The 22,295-nt window shown below is 45.3% G+C and overlaps 1 protein-coding gene across 2 annotated transcripts in view; it reads left to right on the top strand.

The window, feature by feature from the left end:
- Positions 1-22,295, top strand: part of RTKN2 (rhotekin 2) — a gene marked incomplete at both ends in the record, with an annotated part of 60,863 nt that overhangs the window by 18,139 nt on the left and 20,429 nt on the right. For both annotated transcript variants that reach the window (XM_080937532.1, XM_080937531.1), the window contains 4 exons: positions 3,694-3,747; positions 4,887-5,004; positions 8,839-9,033; positions 20,243-20,337. In XM_080937532.1, the coding sequence (XP_080793658.1) occupies positions 3,694-3,747; positions 4,887-5,004; positions 8,839-9,033; positions 20,243-20,337 (462 nt within the window). The remainder of the gene's footprint in view (positions 1-3,693; positions 3,748-4,886; positions 5,005-8,838; positions 9,034-20,242; positions 20,338-22,295) is intronic.

Genomic DNA, 22,295 nt, shown 5'->3' with positions numbered 1-22,295 from the left:
GTGTTTGCTCTCTTTATAGCATTATACCAAAGCCACTGTCACTGGGCTTGGCTCCTGGTAGCTGCTCAGTGACTATCAGGGAGATGACTGACCACTTTCAAGCCAATAAAAAGCAAACTGCCCCAGCCCCGCCAAGTTTTCCATCCTGCCCAGTTCTTTTTCTGGCCCTGTCTTCCATTACACGGGCCACGTGGTTCAGGCAGATTTCCCCCACTTCTCTCGTCAACGGAGGCCTTGATTGAGACACCTAACGGGGTTGTGAAATTGTGGTGTCTCCTTCATCCCCCCTCCCATCAATGCTCCAGCTGGAATGGCGTTTCCTGTCCCCAGAGCAAGAAGGCGTCTTGCCACTAGATGGCGCTTAGACTGTCAGGCTCAAAAAAAAAAAAAAAAAAAAAAGCCCTCCTCCCCCAACCCCCTCTACCCTAGAGGTGGTGTGGAGATGCCACAGGATTAACAAGGCTGGCTCCCTTGCTGATATCGGTCGCCACACCCTGGAGACAGCCTCGCAGCCTGCGCTGACCTCCAGTCACAGCTGGTGTATCCCATTGGCTTGCTAGTGGGTCCCCTGGCCTGCTGGTCAAGGGACTGTTTTCTCCCTCCATCGCTCACAACCATGGCTGAACGAAAGTTGCACTGAGTTTTATTTGACCTCACTGGCAAAACCGGACAAATTGCCCTCAGTAGAGGGGAGGGGCGCTTCAGAAAACTGGATGAACGGCATGAAAACCTTTTGCCTGTTTTGTGGGTCTTTGCGTGCATGGTCAGTCTAATGATGGTGGCCGATGTGCCCTCTGCGTGGCCTGTGTCCTGGTCTTGGTCGTGTGCTTGTGGCTGAAAGAAGGACATATGCAGAACCCTCTCTACTGTGTTTAACTAAACACCTTTTAACGTGCGTGGATTAAATATTGTAGAACTTCAGAGGTTTCCCACCACCATTTAAATATGGCCCTCTTCCCCTGCTTCTGATGAGGTACCACTCTGCAGGCGAATGAGGTAGGTGACCTGCTCCGTGAGTTCTAATCATCTGTTACTGCTTAGAGATCGCTTGTTTACGGCCACCGCATTTAGAAGAGGGTCTAAAACAAAAATACTTGAGGTCAAGGGCATCTTTTCTTGATCTCAGATGCCTTTGTTCAGAAGCTGAGGTCGGCTCTTTTTTTTTTTTCCTTCCCAAGATATTTTTAAGGAAAGTTAAGGAACGAACCCAGGGAGATGAGACGCCCATGTCAATAGCATGATTTCCGCTGACCGGACATTTTTGCAGCCCAGTTTCAGAATGTTCGTAAGATTTCACTGTGAACAGGAGAAGCCCGGATTTGAGTTTCCACTGACCAGAACTTTCTAACTATACAAGTTACAGGCTCACCCCATCTTTCCTGCACCATGATGTGGGGCGGCTGGTTTGTCTTTTCACTTCCCAGTCCAACTTCGAGGCCAAATCAGTTACCCACACACTTCAGCGGTTTCGGGGTTTATGGGCTTTTCTTCCTTTTTTTTCTTTTCATATGTGTGTGTGTGTGTGTGTGTGTGTGTGTGTACATGTGTTAGTGCATGTGCATATGTTTGGGGCCCCGAAGTTGTATCATTTTCAATCCTCACTTGCACATTTCTCATTTTGAGATGGGACCTGTCAGTCAAACCCACAGGTCCCTCGTGATGCCTAAGTCTCTAAGGCCAACTTTCTTTGGGGACCCCCTGAGGCTGAAATTACAGGTGGCTGCCACAGCCACCCCGACACATATGTGGGTTCTTGCAGCAAGTGCTCAACCTCCGAGCCATCGACCCAGTCCCTAGTTTTCTCTTTCCAAAATTATAACTGGACACATCAGGTCTGCTACAGTGTTGTTGGGACTGGTCTTAGTTTGCTATAAAATGTCAGTGGAGACATAAAAACAAAGACAAGATAAGGTGAACCACTGCAGGCTGAAACCCAGCTGGTCATTTGCCAGAATCTCAAAGGTATTTCTGTCATTCAAAGCTGGATCCTTTGCTGTCTGAGGAATACACTTCCAACAGGGACACAGATGAGAAAGAAATGTTCCCGAGGAGAGACATGGAGCTGAGGGGACACATGAGGAAGGGCAGAGTCGATCCCAAGCTGTGGGGAAGCAGCTAAGGAAGCCTGGGTCAGTGTTACTCCCGTGTGAGTGTGAACGGTTGAATCTTCGCCACCGTAGCCCAGGCAGCACCAAGTGAGAGCCATTGGCCACTATGGAAAGAAAGGAGACAGGAGGCGCCCACTGTGGTCAAACAAGAAACGAGTTTGGACAGGCCATCAGCTGGGTTATAACCCTAAAACAATGGAGACATCCGTATTAAAGCCAAGGACAAAATATTAGTGTCTTATTACGTCAACATAAATTAGCACTGGTTTGGGATTGTAGCTAACATAATGACTGAAAAACATTGAAAATGAACAGGCAGATTGGATACTTTGAGGCTAATGAATGGCAGATGGATGTGACCTCAGGGAAGTGACACTTGAATTAAAGCATTCAATAAAACCCAACTGGATTTAGGATACATAAATAAGTAAGGAGCGGCAGTTTTTCTTAAAACAGCAATAACTTGCTAGAGACTACAATGGAAAAAATGTAACTTACAATAAAGCAGCAACCCCCCTCAAGCATTAAATATATAATAAATAACCTTAATTATCATGCTAGGGTAGGAGCTGGAGGCAGAGCTCAGTGGGAGGTTCTTCCGAGCCCCAGGGCTTGACCTCCAGCCCTCAAACAAACAAAAAGCCAAATTTATAGAGCAAATGTTAAGAGTAAATACACTATGTGAAAATAAAATATTAAAAAGTTATTAGTTCCCTGGGCCAGTGAGGGGGCTCAGCAGATAGAGGTGCTGCTGCCAACCCTGATGACCTTAGTCGCCCTGGGGCCCACATGCTGGAAGGAGAGAACAAACTTCCACAAGCGGCCTCTGCTCTACGCAGAGACACACAAATTACACACACACACAAAGTTATACATTTCTAAGGGATTTTGGACATTAAAACATTCGAGAGGGAATTTCGACCAAACTTGAAAAGCATAACGAACCAGTGGCAGTCGCATGTCTCCAAAAGACAATGATCCTAGCAGTTGGCGTTGGAAGGTGTACATTGATAGTTGATTCACTTCCATACATGAAGTGTTTGGCCCAGAACAGCCATGGCTGGACTCAGAACAACACAGCTAATAAAGAAGTCATCCTAAAGCTGGGGGAGGGGAGAAGGGCATAGATGTCGAGCTAAAATAATAGTTAAAAGAATGTATTTTTACTTCAGATACTCCCAAACTTCACACATGTTTAATAACTTCTAAAAATGCCACCTGAAGAGCTGGAGAGATGGCTCAGTGGCTGAGAGTATGTATGGACTTGCCAAGGACCTGAGTTGGGCTCCCAGCATCCACATATGGCTCAGAACCCACCTGTGCCTCAGAGCCATTGGATACAGCGCCCTCTTCTGGCCTTCAGGGGCATTGGTCGTGCAAGGGGTGCAGAGACATACGTGCAGGCGAAACGCCCATCTGCATAAAAATAAATAAAAACTTTAAATCACGTCTAAACAACACTTAGAAAATTGCTGTGTTTATTTCTTTTTGTCTTTAATGGGCTTAATCTGTCCTGGAGCTCAGAGGTTCACATCGTGGGTGAAATAAAACTTATCAAAATAATTTTTTTTTACCTTCTTTACAGATATTCGAATACCATTAATGTGGAAAGACTCTGACCACTTCAGTAATAAAGAATGTACGTATGGCTTTAATTTGTATTTGGAAATGTTTCCTTGAGTGCATAGGACGCACATTTGTGATTTCCGAGGACAGAACTCGTTGGCTCTGAGACGTACCATGCCTGTGACCTGCTGTTTTCTGATTTGGGGGTTTGCCTGTCAGCTCCCTGATTCTGATTAAAATGTGCATACCAATGAGGGGGGACATCAGCAATGGAAATTTGTGTGATTGGGCTCAGGGTGGAAAGATGGGGAGAAAGTTAGAGCCCTCTGGCCCCCCTAAAGGCATGAGGTATGTCAGTAAATGTGGAATTTTTTTTTTCTCTTACTACAACCCAGGAGATCTGAGCTTGGCTTTGCTAGATCATTTAAGAGGGTGTAATGAAAGGTTTTTAGCTTGGTGTGACTGGCAGTATGAGGTCTTCACAAGTCCGTGTATCACTTGGATCATGGACATGAGTCTCCGCTGTGCCCTAGCTGTTCGAGGCAAAGCCAGGCGACCGGCTGCCCTTCCTCTGCCTCGTCTACCACGGGGGCTTTGTCCATATTCCAAAAGCTGAATGGTACCAGGCATAGTTAGTTTTACGTGAAGAATCTAAATCAGGTTAGTGTTTGTTTTTTCAATTAGGACGTCTAATTCACTTCACCGAGGAACGCTTGTGGGACTTGAGTCAATCTTCCCGATTACTGTAGAGAATAAACTTTCCTAAGGAGCTACGTTTTCTCAGTAATGAGGATTTAGCCCTTTAATCACCCGGTATTTTTAAGAACATCACCAAACTGGAGGGTCTGGCAGCTGGTTTGGTATCGATGCCTGCCTCTTGGGTGTTGGGGTCTCCGGGTCGTTGCTTCCCTTGCCTATAGTTTGGTGGAAGATGTTTGGCCGCTGTTCATGAACCTGCCCCTAAAAGTCGCCTTTTCTTAGCACTGGACGTCAGGTGACCAAGGGGATCATTTCTGCGCATGACCGAGAGGGTGTCGGGTTTGCTAAGTGATCAGATCTGACTGCAGAGATCTCTTTGGGATGCTGAGGGGACGGTGGTTGTTTCCACGCTCCTTGGTTTGAGAGTGGTGTGAGGGAGTGAGGGTCCGCCGAGTGTCTCACAACAGGCGTGACTTGTCCTGCCTGTGACAGCTCCTGCTGTCTCTCCTCCAGGCACACAGCGCTTCGCCATCTTCTGCTTATTCAGAATGGGAGCCCAAGTCCTCGACACCGACATGATGATCGTGGACCAGACAGTCACAGATATATGTTTTGAAAACGTCACCATATTGTAAGTATCCTTGATCCTCAGAGGGTGAAATCTGAAGTTCTGCCTCCCTCCCTCTCTCTCTCTCTCTCTCTCTCTCTCTCTCTCTCTCTCTCTTTCTCTTATCAGTGAAGAAAGCCTAATTACCGTCTTTAAATTCTGATGGCCAACATCTTGATGGGCCTTGGATTCTTTTCAAAGCACTAGTGGCTTCAAAATGTTCAAAAGTTACCCCCCCCCACACACACACCCTTTTTGGATTCAGAACAAAATAGAAATCTTACAATTAATACTAGCCAGCAAACAGTTGACTCCATGGCCCTGCTAAACTTCTTATAAATATTTATATTTCTGTCACCAGCCAAGCTATGAGTATGGTAGAATTTCTTTTGATGCTTGACGTAATACAGCGAATTTGGGCATAAAGCTGATTTTCTTTTCCTTCACAGGAAATTCAGGACAAAACTAACGAGGTGGTAAAGCAAGCTTACTTATGAACCGTTCTCTTAAGTGCTTCGTACAGTGGATTTTGGGGTCCCCTTTCTCTTATGGCGGGCTTCTGTCGTGTACTCAAACAACGTAGGACAGCTTAGCCATCTTAAAGGGCTTCCTTGGGTAGCTGTGGACATCATTTTTAACCAACATGAATTTCCTGGCCTCTCTCTCAAAGTCTTTGTTGGCCTGCCTCCCTGTGGGATTTGTTTCTCAGGAGATCTCAAGATGCCATTTCTAGACCAAGTGGTAACAGCTGTCTGGACTGCGCATGTGCAATCCGAAGTACACCCTTGGCCACAGCCAGTGACGCTTTGGATGTCAGATGAGGCCCATAACTGACAGGACCCCGGTAGACAGCATCCTATGGCTTCAGCAACTAGTGTCCCGGAGTAACTGTATCGGACCTACCAATGAGTTACCCTGGGCTATGAGCAGTAACGCAGGCCTTTTTATAAGTTGTACTTAGGCCAACGGAATTTAGTTCTATCCAACCACGGGATTAGTCCCAAGCTCTGGTTCACTTTAGGCCAAAGTGTATTTCGTGCGTTATCTCTTTATCTTTGTGCTTATTCCTAATTCTTAATGTTGCTAATGACTTTTTCTCCCCCTGCCAAAATTATCCCACTCAATAACCGTGTCTTGTCTTTACGTTAGTCCCCCACTGTTTATGCTTTGCCACCGAGACAAGAGTTAGACGCCCCCCCCTTCACTCCCCCCACAGGAAGAACAATACAAATGACTTGGAAGACAACATATGATTTATTGGCATTTTTTTTTGGTATAAATATTTTAAATCAGCCTAAAAATAGCTGCTGACAAATGTTCTAAATGTTAAAAAAAAATAAAAAGAAGTGCTTTGTTACAATGCTTGTTTTTAATAAGCCTTCAATATTTATGAATCTCTGGTTTTCTTCTAAATATTGACATTTGTTCCTCATTACCAGGAATACTGTATGTTTAGATGTTGCCAAGTAAGAAACTATAAAAATAGCTGCGAGTTGGTGCTTGGCCGTATCCAAACTGTAGATTGGCCATTTGCATCTTAAAGCCCCGGGACTGAGGCTACCTTCTATCTTCTGACCGCATCTGCAGATGAGTGCGGTTCTAAATGTTTTTTTTCCCCACTTAGTTCTGCTGTTGTTTGGCTTGTTAGGGGTTTTGGAGTGATTTTTGTTTGTTTGCTTGGTTAGTGGTTGTTTTTGTTTAGTTTTTGAGATAGGGTTTCTCTGTGTGTCTCTGATTGTCCAGGACGACCAAAGCTGACTCTGGCTCTGTAGATCAGGCTGGCCTCGAACTCACAGAGATCCACTTGCCTCTGCCTCGAGTGCCAGGGCTAAAGGCGTACACCACCACCTGGTATTGTGTTTTGCACTTTAGTAACCACAACACAGTGGATTTCTAATGGTGGATTATTGTACCTGAAAAGAGTAAAGCCAGTCTTTGTGCTCCCCAAACTGCAGAGTTTCTGCCCATCCATCATCTATCTACCTATCTATCATCAATGTGCCTGTGTATCCATCTATTTTTTTTGTGTGTGTGCTTGTGTGTGACTCCGAGGGCACTTGTAAAACAGAGCCAGTGTGGCGGTCAGAGGTAAACCTCCGGTGAGGAGCCTCACCTTGTCCCTAGTATGAGACAGGAATAACCAGGCAAGCTGCCCCATGGGTCTCACAGACACAGGCTGTCGCATCTGATTCATGGCTTTGGGGACCAAACTAAGGTCCTTATGCTTGTTAAGCAAGCACCTACCCACCGAACCATCTCCCTAGGCAAAGGAGAGGATTTCCAAATGGGTTTGAGTAAAGCCCTATCAGGTGCCCTCTACTTGTGCTCAGGGTGTGTGGTGAAGACAGAGCCTGCCCTCTGGGGTCTGTGCTTTCAGGTACAACCCTTTATGTTGGTTTTGGGGTCCCTTCCCTCTCTATAACCAGACAGTGGGGTGTTGATAGCTGTTGGCAAACGTGAGGCAGAGGACTGACCATCTGGATATGAAATCAAATGGGAACTTGAGGTCCCATAGATTCCATTCAGGACAGATAGTCATTTGGGGAAACTACACATATGATATAAACACTTAAAAATGGTGGCGTGGAAGGGCTGCAGGGGAGACGCAGCATTATCAGGGTGGTTTAGTCTTTATATTTTTGAGCACTTTGCCTGCTTACATTGGCTCCACTGAAGCAAAGTCCTCCCCTGTGTGTGTGTGTGTGTGTGTGTGTGTGTGTGTGTGTGTGTGGTGTATATGGTGTGCACACATGTTCTTTTGAGTGTCAAGCGTTCCTGTGTGTGTGTGTATATATATATATATATATATATATATATATATATATATATATGGAGGAATGTTCATACACATATGTACACATACATCTGGAGGCCAGAGGATGACCTTGGGCCCTGTCTACCGTGTTTTTAAAGACAGTCTCTCACTGCCCTAGTGCTCACTGATCAGCCTACACAACTCCCAAGGATCTTCCTGCCTTCACCTCCCCAGCTCGGGGTTACTGGTCCACGCTGCTGTGCCTGGCTTTTTTTTAAAAAATGAATTCTGGGGAATGGACTCAGGTGCATGTGCTTGCTTGCCAAGTATTTTACCAAAAAAAAAAAAAAAAAAAAAAAAAAAAAGTCATCCCCCAAGTGTGTAAGGCGGCTTTAGAGACTAACAGCTAAAAGTTACAGGGACTCTCTAAGGCCATTTAGAAAGTAAATAAATGTGGATGTGGTGTCTCGTTGCATATTGTTTAAATGCTGATTTTTTTATTAGATATTCCCTGTATTTACATTTCAAATCCTATCCACTTTCCCTTCACTCCCCTTCCCCCTCCCTCTCCACTTGCTTCCATGAAGGCACTCCCTCTCCCAACCACCCTCTCCACCTCAGTGCCTTGGCATTCCCCTACACTGGAAAACGCACCTTCACTGGACCAAAGGCCTCTCCTCCTATTGATGTCAGACAATGCCATCCTCTGCTACATGTGCAACTGGAGCCTTGGGTCTCTCCATGAGTGCTCACTGGTTGTTGTTTTAGAGCTCTGGAGGACTTGGTTGGTTGACAATATTGTTCTTCCCATGGGGTTGCAGACCCCTTCAGCTCCCTCAGTCCTTTCTTTAGCTCTTTCATGAAGTCCCCATGTTCAACAGTTAGCTGCAAGCATCCTCATCTGTATCAGTATGATTCTGGCAGAGCCTCTGAGGAGGCATCCATATCAGGCTCTTGCCAGTAAGCACTACTTGGCATCAGCAATAATGGTTGGTAAACACAGATTTTGAATATTGGAAAGACCCCCGCCCTTCTCCCAAGGTGTTTTAGTTTTGTTCTCTGTTGAATTAAACTCCCGGCATTATAACTGCTCTTGGTTTCAGCAACGAAGCAGGACCAGACTTCGAGATAAAGATAGAAGTCTACAGCTGCAGTGCAGAGGAATCTTCCATAGCCAACACCCCTAAAAAGCTGGCTAAAAAGCTGAAGACGTCCATCAGCAAAGCTACAGGAAGGAAAATCAGTGCAGCGCTCCAGGAAGAGAACCAGGAGGCGTGCTTGCTCGTCAGCTCTGTCGCGTAAGCTTTCTAATAGTGTGGGTGCTATTTCAGAGCATCATCTTTTGATATACGTTTGCACTTTAGCTGGAAAAACATCCTGATCCTGAAACAGAGGGGAACTTCGGTTGCATGGTATTTACCCAGCTGAGATTCACTTGGCCCCTTCCTTTGAAGTCAGGGTGAGCTACTTTTGAGTTGATGGGGATTCCACAGCTAACCAGAAAGATGAGATGTTTTTCTCAAAAGCGGCTTCTATATGTCAAATATCCGCTACCTGATGCTCTGCTAAGTGGATTTCTATATGTGTGTCATGCTTTTATTTATTTAATGTTTTTAACCAACCAATATAATATTATCTCACTTAACAAATTACAAAAATAAGTCCCAGGTGACCTGGTGGTCTGTATATTTCAGACTGTACAATCCTGAAACGATACATTTGAGGACCGCGTGCGGGTGGGCCTTTCAGACTTGTTATAATCTGTTACAATTCCTTCAGCTGATTTTCCTTGGCCCTATTTATAGAAGAAACCAGGCTTTGCAGGGTGTCTGTATTCCCAATCTTCCTGATCCTGTCTCTGTGCTGCTTTGAGAACATTTCCCTGGCTCCTGTATTTCCCGTTCCCTTGCAATGGATCTGAGGGACTGGTTGGATTCGGGTTCGCCGTGCACCGTTAGGGGGTCCCGTTTCTCACTTCCGGTGTATTTTCTCCGCACACCGTTAGGGGCTCCCTGTCTCACTTCCGAGCTCCGGTGTTTCTAGCCTGATGCGTCCGTCATAAAGCTTGCCACCTGTCTTTAATAGACGCTTTTAGCAACCATTGCCCATACTTCCTTGTGTCATTGGAGACCGTAATCTGATGGCTCCCTAGATTTGCCCTGCCTGTCTTCTTCTTCTTAAGTATTTCTCAGGAAGTTTTGAACATAACTCACCCTCTTCCCCAGCTCTCCCCAGGTCGATCCGTCACCTCTTACCCACACAACTTCACATCCCATTCCCCACTTCCCAAGAAATCCTTCCAAATATGCTTCGATGTGTGGATCCTGGTTGATTGACCAGGGGCTGCTGTCTTTAAGAACGTTGTCTTTTTCTTTAGCTGGCCCCTAACAGTAGCCAATGGCTCCACAGCAGGGGGGCGGGACTGTGTGTCCAACTTCCCTCACCACAATGGGATGTGGTCTAGATTGGGCTTCCACCCGTCCTGTGCATGCTGTGGAAGCTGCTGCAAGTTCGTGAGCCGCTGCTTTGATGTCTTAGAGAACACAAGGTTTCCATGCGGTGATCCACCGCCTCTGGCTTCTGGAACCTTTTATTCTGTCTTCTACGCTGCGCCCTGAGCCCTGGGAAGGGGGGTGCGGGATAGGTGTTCGGTTCAGTTGCTCTGCATTTCTCGGTAAGCCAGCACTCTTGAAGGGAAGACCACAACCTTCGCAAATCGTCTGGTTACAACTGCAGGGAAGTCAATGGCGAGGAAGGAGAGAGAAACGATACAAAATGACTTACATCTGACTCAGTTTTAGGCTTAAACATGTGCTGGTCACAAGCATGAAGCGAGCAAGGTTTTATCTGAGCGTGCAAGTGTTTACACATTGGTGTTTCCCCACGTCACGCTTCTAATTCTCCGTCCTGGATCCTTCAGAGTGATCAGTGTATCCCTTCTGACATGCTTGCTGTGTGCTACGGTCCGGGGTTCCTTATTAATTGTGGGGGCTTTTTCGTTTGTTTTTGTTTTTTCCTGTTGAGCCCAGAGTCAGCATTTCTGCACAGATTGCCTTCCTGTATTTTCTTTAAACATGGTGTTTTTCTCCACATTTTTATGTCTGCGTTTCACTGAGAATGTATTGACTCGGCTACATTCCGGGAATTCCTCTGCGTGCCAAGTAGAGCTAGCTCTTCAGCCTATCTTGAAGGTTCTATACTCACAGACATGAAATAGTCTAGGTTTTGACCCTGAAAGCCTCAGTCATGAAGGCTTAGCTAAGAACTCTTTCTATGCCAGATACTCTGGTTCTGGTGGCTTTCCACCATTTTCTTTTCTTCTTTTTTATTCATCCTTCCCTCCCTCTCTTCCTCCCTTCCTCTCTTCCTTCCTTCCTTCCTTCCTTCCTTCCTTCCTCCCTCCCTCCCTCCCTCCCTCCCTTCCTTTATTTCTCTTTCCTTTTTGTCTTTTTTTTGTGTGTTTGGAGACAGTTTCTCTGTGTAGTTTTGACTACCCTGAAACTCACTCTGTAGACCAGGCTGGCCTTGAACTCAGAAATGTGCCTACCTCTGCCTCCCCAGCACTGGGATTAAAGGTGTGAGCCACTACCAAATTTTTTGGTTTCTTTGTTTTGTTTGGTTTGGTTGTTTTTTTTTTGTTTGTTTGTTTTTATTTTTGTTTTTCCAGTGTGGTTTTGATAGAGGCTTGAACCAAGAAACATGCTGTATGCTCTGAGTGCACAGTACCCAGCAAGGCACATATTAACCCTAGATAATTTATAATATACCGTTAGATGTATTTTTCATCGTAGTTTATTCAGATTTACCAAAATAGTATCTGCAGGTTACTGAACCGATTTTCTGATCCACGAGTAAATGAATCTCAGTTTTTGGTCCACAGTCTTAGAAGAGTCTCTCCACATAGTTGTTAAAGCTGAGACAGGGTCCTTGGTTCTTCCTTAAGACACAAGACTTAAGATATTCATTTTACATTGGGATGCTGTTGAGTTTGGCTGCAATGGGTTTAACTCTGTCGTAAGGCATCTGTGTTGGTTACTTTTCTGTTGCTGTGATGGTGCGCCGTGACCGGGCAGCCTATAGGAGCAAGAGTTTATTTGCTTCTGAGTTCTGTGGAGTTAGCATTCATGATGGTAGAGCAAAGGCATGCAGGCAGGATCCGTAAGCTGAGAGCTCACGTCTCAAATCGCCCAGCACACGGTGTGCTGGAAAGACGGGGCTTTGAAAGCTCAAAGTGACCCAACACACTCCCTCCAACAAGGCCACACCTCCTAAGCCTCACCAAACAGTGCACCAACTGAGGTCACATCATTCAAATGCATTCAAGTGCTGGAAACTTGCGGTGGGGGGGAGGGTGTCCTATTCAAACCACTGAAGTATTAGAAGCATTTGTATTTATAGAGATTACATCATCCTATTTTCCATTTAAAATATGTTAGATTGGAAAGAGGCTTCTGACATAACCATCTAGTATGGGGGCTGCATTTCTTATGAGCAACATTGTTTAAGAAGGGCCAGAACCTCCTTAGTGTCTTCCAGCTGCATGCTTGGGCCCTCATCTCTACCAGAAGGTAGAGGTGCTTAGATGCAGTCCCTTGCTCTCAAGGACATGTTGGGGGGCTTCAGACACCCTAAAAGCAATCGATAACAATGAATAGAGTTCTAAACACATGCAAGTTTGCTGTTTGACGGGTGCTTAGTTCTTTAATTCTCACCACCCAAGGCCCATTAATATACACCCTGCCCTGCCCCGCCCCACCCAAAGAGAATTACGACAGCGATGCAGAAATATCTGATCCCATGGGACCATCATTACGAAAGTCAATAAGCTAAGCCTTAGACTTTGTATATAGTAGGCACTTAATAACTGCACCTTTAGGTTCTGGTCGCCATTCTCCCTAGAGCTTTCCTTCCTGGGTTCTTGTAGACGTACTCTGGGCAGAACCTTGACATGGGACATGCAGTGTAGATGTGGTCTCACCTTCAGGCCCCTGTGTAAATTCATAGACAATGACATAGATGAGGCTAGACCCTTTATCTGGCCATTTCTCTGCAAAGCCTGGTGGTTTTCTTGGGAGCTTCTCCTGGTGTGTCCCATTGTGGCTCTGGGGTTGGGGGGGGGAGGGGAGGGTCCCAGTCCTGATTCTTCTGTTTACAATTGACCTCCACTATTTGCTCATGAATTTAAATGCTAAGTTGGCTTGTTGTTGTTTTGTAGGTGTGTTTCAGGAACCTTTGATTATCTTATACCATGAAAGTCCTTCAAAAGATGTGATAATCTCATTTGCCCAGTCTTGTCCTCTGAGGACCAGCACTTGAGGTTTGAGTGAACACTGTGCTGGCTCGCGCACAGCCCACAGCCCCTCTAAACGTTCACTTTGGTACTTTGGTACTTGGCAGAAGCTTGTACATAGCATTGGTATTCAGACAGCCTAAGAGGATAAATTTCACTTTTTAAAATACAGAACAACTTCAGTTTTGAGACTTCCACTGAAGGTCGTATTTAGCCTTTAACCAAAATAAGTGCCTATAAAATAGTATGTAACTAGGACACAGTATCTGACCAAATATAGCTATTTTTTTCTTGACAAGAATGCATTTGTTTTTCTGACTACCATGTAAATAGTCTTTATTTTCCATACCCTTGATTCCTCCCCTACGCCCAATATTATAGCAATCAGCCTACTTGATAGAAAAAAAAAATATACTGATTAAACTCTTGGAAACTCAGTATTAGGGTTGGCGCAAAGGAATGACTGTAATGTTTTAGAGACAAGCTGTAAATCCTGACTCGAATGCTTCTCAAGTGAAGTCATTGTTGGTTTGGAAGATGCCCATGTAATTAGTCACGGGCTAAAAATGAAGCAACTTCAAATACCATCATAAATTGGTATTGTTGGGCTTAAAGAAGACAGTGAACGTTTTTGGCGTTTTTTTAAGTATGTTCCTTCACTTGACTCATTTCCTCCTCTTATCTGTGGAATGTGGGCTTACCGAAATCTCGGCTAGATGCGGCCAGTTTCCCCCTAACAGCTGAACTAAGTGCTTTTTGTATTATGACTAGGACAGTGTTCTTTGTTGTTCAAGCATACTTAAATTGTCAAAACTTGTAGTATCATCTGTGATGTTCTAATTGACTAGAAGACAAACTAAATTTAAAAACAAAACAAACGAGCTACTGGGGTGAAAAGCCAGCTGAATGGTTAAGAGCACCGGTCACCGGTCGTCTGTCTGTGACCAGGGTACCTGAGGTCCCCTTCTGGCCTCTGAGGGTCCTGCATTGGAAACTTGCACAAATGTCCATGCAGGCAAAGCACATACCCATAAAATAAAAATGAATCTCCCAAGAACCCCCCCATGCTACATCTTAAATTAGAACAAAGGTATAAAACAAGTCTCCTAACACATCTCCAGTAAATGAAGCATCTGTGGTTTGAAACAATACTGTTAAAAGGTTTGAGGGTGGGGAAGCTAATGAGTTTCTAAATTTAACTAAGGGATCACTCAGCACCCCTCTTTCCCTGCCACCCCCCCTCCCCCGCCACACACACATTCATCTTGATACAAGCTTGATGGTCAGGGACCTGATATGCCACCTCCCATCGAGTCCACCAGCCCATGTGACTCGTCTCTGTTTGTCCAGGGCTCATCTGCTTGAGATCCCACTGGACCTGTCTACTCTGTGATTGAGATGGATTCCTTCCCACTTCCTGCTGTCCCGGACCTCCATATCTCTTTGTCTCAGGAAATGGTTTCCATAGTCTAGTCTCAACTCTTTCTCGTCTCGATCTCTTGGGTCGTTTTAGCTGACCTTCATCCTAACGACTGAATGGAAGCTCACAGGAAGTGAGTCCTGTTCGATGAGCCAGGCATCCGCACTCTGCCCTCTCTGGTGCTTGGCTCATGGATGTTCTCCTAGATAAACCCAGCTGGTCATTCTCCGTGAGGTAGCTCTTTGACTTCTCTTCTTGAATAGCACTTCCTTGGTTTTTTTGTTTCTTTGTCCTCTATCCTGTTCACTGCCTGCCTACTTTGCTCACAGCTTTCCAACCTAATCCAACTTGTCATATTTGGTCACCGGCCTTTACTTGGTGTCTTAGACTTCCGCTGTGAAGAGACACCATGACCAAGGTAACTCTTATAAAGGGAAACATTCACTTGGGGCTGGCTTACAGTTTCAGAGATTCAGTCCGTGATCATCATGGCAGGAAGCGTGGCAGCATGCGGGCAGACATAGTGTTGGAGGAGCCCAGAGTTCTTGATCCACGCAACAGAAGGGGGAACTGTCTTCTGCATATATGTATATGTATGTTTATGTATATGTATATGTGTATGTATGTGTATGTGTATATGTATATGTATGTGTATATGTATATGTATATGTATATATGCCCCACCTCCACAGTGACACACTTCCTCTAACAAGGCCATACCTTTTGCAATAAGGCCACACCTCCATACAGTGCCATTTTTCATGGGCCAAGCCCATTCAGCACCACACCTGGCTTTCTAACTTTCATTAAATTTCACCTCTATACCTGAAGCTCTCAAATTTAGATACTCATTGTCATCTCTTCTGTCTCAACACCTACCTTCCCACCCGGTAACAGGCAATTAAATGGAATTGCTTCAAAATCAATTCCATATCTAATCCTCCTTCAGCCCCCCTCTTAACCCACCATGGGGTCAGTGATTCTTCCCAAGCTGCGTTCACACTGAGTCAGCTCTGAGAAGGTGTGAACATGTCCTTCCACACTCCTTCCACACTGCCCCAGGCCTGCATCTGCCCTAGTTGATATTTCTGTTTGCACTTTAGACATACACACGCGCCACCCCCTCGCCAAGTCTGTCCCCCACACAGCAGACACACAGGGACTGTTTTATTCTGGTAGGGCTCAGACCTTGGCATCTGCCTCTACCCTTAACCCACCAACCCACCGTGCTCACTCCAGGTGTCACTCAGAGAAAGATCCAGTATCTTTATCGCAACAGATAGTGCCATGCGTAGCTTCTGCCCCCTGCTGCCCCCGGTTGGACATCCAGCATCACTTGTTGGACATCTAGCATGACCGCGAGTCTACCCCCTGCTGGTCAGTTGGACATCTAGCATCACCTCAAGTCTGCCCCCTTCTGGCCAGTTGGACCTCCCGCATCTCTGCTCAGGTCTCCACACAAATATGACTTGTGTACAAGGGGCTTCTGCTTCTCTGCCCGTCCAAAATAGCATCTTTCCACCTTAATCCTTCTGTACCTTACCTAGCATTATGCACCTATTATAATGAGGTATTCTTTGGACTCTTTTCCAGAAAGAGAATGCTCCTTCCCCTTCCACTGCTTAGTGTTACCTCAGTGACACAAAACAACTCCAGCTCACTGTCAGTGATCTTGTCCAAAAGATAACACCTTCTGCGTTCAGTCGAGAGAGCAAGTCTGGTTTTGTTCTCTCATAAGGGAAAAAACGATATTGCTTTTATCAGTTTAAAACACTTAATAGTTCTCAAAAATGGAGTCCCATAAACCAAACGAGCAGCTGGGGAAGGTGCTTCTTAGGTTTTACCTTCTTACCACACCTCTGGCATTGTATCAACAGGCAGCTCTGTGTGCAGTTCGGCGCTCCTCGTGGTAGCGGAACTCCTCGGTTTCTTTGGTTCATTCTCCAGTTTTCTCCAACACTTCCTCAGTTCTGCTGGGGTTATGAGATGCTCCTAGATGTTAGGGGAGAATAAAACCTTGATTTCGAAAGACTCAGTGGAAGTGCGTGCGGTGTGTGTTAGTGCTAGCCGAGGGTAGCCCACATGGAGCAGGCAGTGCTAGCAAAGGATAACTCACACAGAGCACGAGGCATTCATAAACACTGACTGGAGACGCTGTGTTGGAAGTTATTCCGGTCAGCAAGGATTACACAATTAAAAACCAAGAGAGTAGGCTGGAGCAAGGGCTCAGTAGTTCTGAGCACTGCCTACCCTTCCAGAGGACCTGGGTTCAACACCTGGCACTCACATGTCTGCACACAACCATTTGTAACTCCAGCTCCAGGAGGTCTGAGGCCTTCTACTGTCCTCCATGGGTACCAAGCATGCACATGGTACACGGACATGCATGCAGGCAGAGTGCTCATATACAAGAAATGGAAAACATGGTTTTTAAAAAAGACTTTACTGGAGAAATTTTCTGGAGTATCCTTTTATTTTAGGGAAAATATATGTATCCCTGAATGCTTGCTGTGTGAGCTTTTTTTTTTTATTGTCGAGATTCCATGAAAGAATGCCTGTGTGCTTGCTAACTGTGTGCATGTTTTTATTATAGAGATCTCATTAAAGATTTAGTGGGAGGTAAGTTTGTGAAGGACCTCCTGGCACGGTGAAAAAAATTCTGTCAGACCTGTCTCTTCCCTAGAGAGAATTGGTCTGTACCTGTGTGCACACATTCCTTTAATGTGCTCCGGGATGGTTTAAGATTCTACTGTTCAGGAAGACAATAAAACCGTGAAAACTCATAAAGTTAAGGTTACCGGCATGGAAAACATACTTGATATTTATGAACAGAAATTTATTTTTTTGTCCTGTTCTGGAAATTGAATTTAGGGCGTCACACATACAAAGCAAAGCTTTTTACCACTGAACTACACAATCCAAGCTCCAAATGCGATTTTTCTAACCCTTCTTTACCAAGGTACAAATTTCATCTCCAGATGCATTAAGAGTTCCGGCAAGAGTGCCGTGTTTATATAGACAAAAATGGGACCACGGTGGGAAGGTTCGACGGCATCCCTCACCTATAATGTGGGTAGAAACTCCGGGCCTTTAAGTCTATAACTGGAAAGAGATTGCATTTGTCAGAGCTAGACAGGAGTTGACATGGGAAAGACAGATGCTAACAGTGTACTCTCACACAGAAAGCTGAGGCCGTCCAGGACAACATTGAGGTGTTTAAAGGAGACTAGGAAGAAGAAGAAGAAGAAAAAAAGACTAAAGTAAATAGAGGAAAGGAGGAATGTGAGCTCAAAGTGACGGAAGTAGAAATGTCAGAGGGCCAAAGGAGGGCCCTGAATGGGTCTGGGTGAAGCTCTCCTGGTCTTACCAGTTGGGACAGCAGTGAGCCAGGCCGTCCAAACAGACTGGGAGACAGAGACCGGTCTTTAGAGGTGAGCTGGAACCGATGTGGAGTCCTCCCCTCAGCCTCAGACCTTGAACTCTTAGAACATCAATGACGCGTTCTGCAAGGTTGGGACCCAGCACTGGAGATGGCTCAGAGAAGCCTGGCAAGTGTTTGGTCTTCGTCAGATCTTGCCCAGGGACGTCCGTGTGTAGCTCTGGGTCTTGCCACTCACCTCTCAACTTGCCATGATTTCTCCTTCCCACAGAAACTCCAACTCACCCTTCTAGGGCTCACAAAGCCCAGCCTTGGCGGATCTCCCTGTGCGTTTTCAGCCCCGGGCTGTCCTGTGTGTGCCAGCCACACATCTGCTTCCTTTTTTTTTTTTTTTTTTTTTTTGCTTTGGAGTTGTTTTGCCAGCTCTCCCTGCAAAGGCCCCGTCTCCCCAGTTTCGTGAATGATTTCCTCAATTGGATCTGGAGTGTCTGTGTACGGGTTTTCTCAGAGAACCCGTTGAAGTCAAAGATCAACAGCTCATGTCTCACTTGGTCACTCTTCGTCCCTCAACCTGGAGTTCATCCATCTAGTTAGCATGTCTGGCCAGTGACATCCAGGGTTCCACCCATCTCTATCACCCATTGCTGAGAGCACCGATATGCGCCGCTTGATGTTTACGTGGCCGTTGGGGACCTGGACTTGGGTCCCCATGATGGTGAGCCATCACATCAGCCCTGAGATCTCTTTGTATCTGCGTAAGTGCCACTTGGAAACACCCTTGTCTAACTGACTTTTTCAGCGTGATACTTCTCACTCACATTGTTTCTCCCGTCGAGAAGGTTTGATGACCACCCGAAATTGCTGGTGTTTTATATATTTATGTCTGTTTCCCCTCCTGCCTGTACCAGAATAATCTCACTGAATCTTATTTACAGCCGAATGCCCATCGCCTAGCATAAGACTTAGCACATTATAGGGACCATGTAAATGTGTTTAGAACGAACAGAACGTATGTGACTTAAATTAACCATTCTAACAGGTTTTGAGAACACAGGATTATAAAGTATGTTTCGTTTGCTACCCTGGAGGGCCATCCCCACCAAACATCTCTAGAATTTTGTCACCTACCGGAACTGAAGTTCTGTGCCTCTTCAGCATTGACCCCTCTCCTGCCCTCCCCATTCAGCCTCCAACCGCCATTGTCCTACTTCTTAAGGGTTGGACTTCAGTAGATGCCTGTAGCGGCTGAGATCCTGCGAGATTTGTTCTTTTGTGGCAGAAGTCTGTCATTTAGCATACCGCCTTTCAAGTCATGCACATTGTATGTGGAGTGTGTCAGAATCCTCTTCCTGTGGAAGTTAGATAATTCTTTACAATGGATGGATGGATAAATAGATGGTAATCGACTGGTGAATAGAAAGATTGATAGGTAAACAGACACTTGAGTTTTCCAGCCCTCCAGGTCTTGTTAATAATACCTCTGTAAACATAGCATGTGCACACATGCACACACGTAGATACACACACACTTATATGTTCTTGGGGGTGTGTATTCAGAGGTGGAACTGCTGGATTACCCTGTGATTCCTCCCCCTTTCTTTGGAAAAACCACTGCTCTGTTCTCAGTGGCTACCTCATGGGTCCGCCTGGCAGTTGTGTGAGGTCCCCCATTCTCTGCACCCCAGCTAGCATCCCCTATGTTCTGTACCCCAAGCCCAGGTTTGGTTTTGGTAATGGCCATTTTCTCCTAGTAGTAGATGTTAATTAGAGGGTGCCTTGTGGTCAGTTTACACTGGAAATGTCCAACGTACTTTGATACTTGGGGGTGGGGGGGACTCTTGAGTGTTTTTTGGAGAAATGTCAAGTTTGGCTCATTTGCCCTTTTTTTTTTTCTTACCACTTTATTTTTTAAAAAAGAGGGATACATATACAGATTTTTAAAGGCATTTTGGCATAACATTATATGAATAATAGTGTCAGTGCTTAATTCTTTTAGAGGTTTGATAGCATGCATTGAAATCCCACTAGTTACCATAAGCATGAAGTACATGTAGGACAGAACATAACATGGAAACAGATTTCTTGTTGAGTATAGATTAAGCATAATGATCTGTGAGTACCAAAAATTGCTACAGGGCTATTATCTTAGCTCTTGGATTATTAATGATTTAAGGTCCAGGTATACCACACTCTGAGAGAGTGCTATACATTCATTTTTTTCCTAAGAAGGACTGAGGCTTTCTTTCTTTCTTTCTTTCTTTCTTTCTTTTTTTTTTTTTTTTTTTCATTTGCCCTATTTTTAAAGATCGGGTTGTTTGTTGTTTTTACTTTGTTGAGCATTTGAATAGTTGACCATTTGAGTAATAATTAAATAACTACATGTAAGAATATTTAAAGATGCCTTATTTCTTGTTCTAGGGGTGCAAAGTACCGATTACTAGCTCACACCACCCTGACCTTGGAAAATGCTGGAGACTGCTTCAAGACCCACAACCTGTTTGTTCACGGAGATGGTGAGATTCTTCGAAAGCTGGACAGTTAGATGTGTCTGGTTTCAAAATTAACGATCAAGGCAGCCACCCCTTCTGTTGGTAGGAAGAGGGGGTATGAAGGAAATAGGGTTCATTCTAATCCCTTTCCTTCTGAATGATAATGGTAGTTTCTCTTTTTTCCCCCTTAGAGGAATTTATGGGAATGTGTCTAGGAAGCTTAGGTGGCAAGGAAGATTTGTGAGCATTTGGCCAGCTGTGTCTGGGATGGAAATACGGAGCGAGGGGCTCAGCTCTAGGAACTGAGTTACACACACACTGGTTTTCTAGGGGAAAGTATATGGAATGTGTGCAGCCCATGACCACTGCTTCGAGCTCACCTCTCTAAAGCTCTGAGGCCCCGGTGCTAATGGGTTGGGTGATTTCATAGTGACTTCTTTGTTATAGGTGTGGTCTTTAATTTCTCAAACCCTATTTTTAATGACGGTTCTTAAACACTTTAACCTCCCTTCTAGCCCACCACTCACCAGAGGTAGTGGAAAAGAAAGGTTATTAGGATACAGGGGAAATGGACCTGTTTGGAAATGGTTCTTTGAGCGAATCCCATCTGCGCTGTCAGGAAATCAGCAATGGTCACTCAGTCCGCTCAAAGACATTTTACACCAGCAGTCTGGTTTAGTAGTGGCAGTGGTGGCACAGCCTAGCAGGGGAGACTGGGACCACCAGGGAAGCCAGAAGTTTTTCTGTGCCTCTCTCAGTGAAGCAAAGATCAAGGAAGGCATCAGACCTGTAAGAATCGTTGCAAAGCTAGCTCTCTAAGCAAGCCCCTCTCATAGTCCTTGAGTCCTGTTTATACTCCCTCGGAACATCACATGTCCTCCATGGGTCTCAGTACGTGAGTCTGTCTCAGCTGATGTCACTCTGCCAAGTCCCAGGAAGCGGCAGGAAGCCGCAGCACACCACCAGAAGCTTTTGGGGGAGGTTTCTCTCTGTGGAGTCATCACGCAACAAATGGAGCTCAACAATTCGGACCAATACATGCATATCATTATCGAAGAATCCTCCCTTCATCACGTGTCCTTTCACGTGCTTGCTTTAGCAGAGCATCCTTTCACCTGTGTCCGCCCCAGGAAAAACGCCTTCACATGTGTGCCCCAGCCAAGCACCATCTGACATAACTGACTCTCCAAAGAACCCTTAAGTTCCCACTTCATGTAAGAAACTTTACTATGCATAGAGGGAAGGTAGTGGGCTGTAAAACATGCCGCCATGTAAGGAGCTTCTCTAACTATGACTCACCAGTACCAGGCCCCCTCAGGACTCTGAATGTAGCTCCCAGCTTTGGTGACGCTCGCTTCCCTGTTGGTCTCTCCTGGTTCTGCCATCCATACATCCTTCCCCCATGCCATCTATATGGCCTTCCCCGGATGCCATGGTGGACTTGGTCGGAATGTGAGATTTATAAACGTGAAATCCCCTGACTGCCTTCTATCATGCGGCCCCTGTGGCATTGTCTGCCCCAAGTTTGTTTCTCCTACAGACTTCTTTTCCTCTTGGTTTTAATGCTCATCCCTGAAACAGCCCCAGCAGCCTTTCCCGCTAGCACGTTCGTTTTCCGTTAAAAATAATGGTGGATTTGCATAGCCTCTGTGGCAGGAAGTGCAAACAAATCTAGTTTTGTGTTCCGGTTTTCGAGGCCGTTCCGTTTTCCTTTGTTTAATTTCAGCCTCCGTTATTAAGTGTACATGATTTTTAAATAGTGTTTTATTGCTAGTTTAATATATATTTTACATATATGTATTATATGTTATATTTACATAAGACAGCACGAAAACTTTAGAATCATTATACTGTCCTTCCTTAATCTGATGCTATAGAATATAATTCTGTGTGATTTTAAATTTCACAGGATACATTGAGCTTGACCTAGCCTTGCCCCCATGTTCCAAGTGTTTGTAGGGGATGACTTGACTTCTGTATTT

This window comes from Micromys minutus, assembly GCF_963924665.1.
Source record: "Micromys minutus genome assembly, chromosome: 25".
Lineage (NCBI taxonomy): Eukaryota > Metazoa > Chordata > Mammalia > Rodentia > Muridae > Micromys > Micromys minutus.
This window is presented reverse-complemented; position numbering and strand designations above follow the sequence as displayed.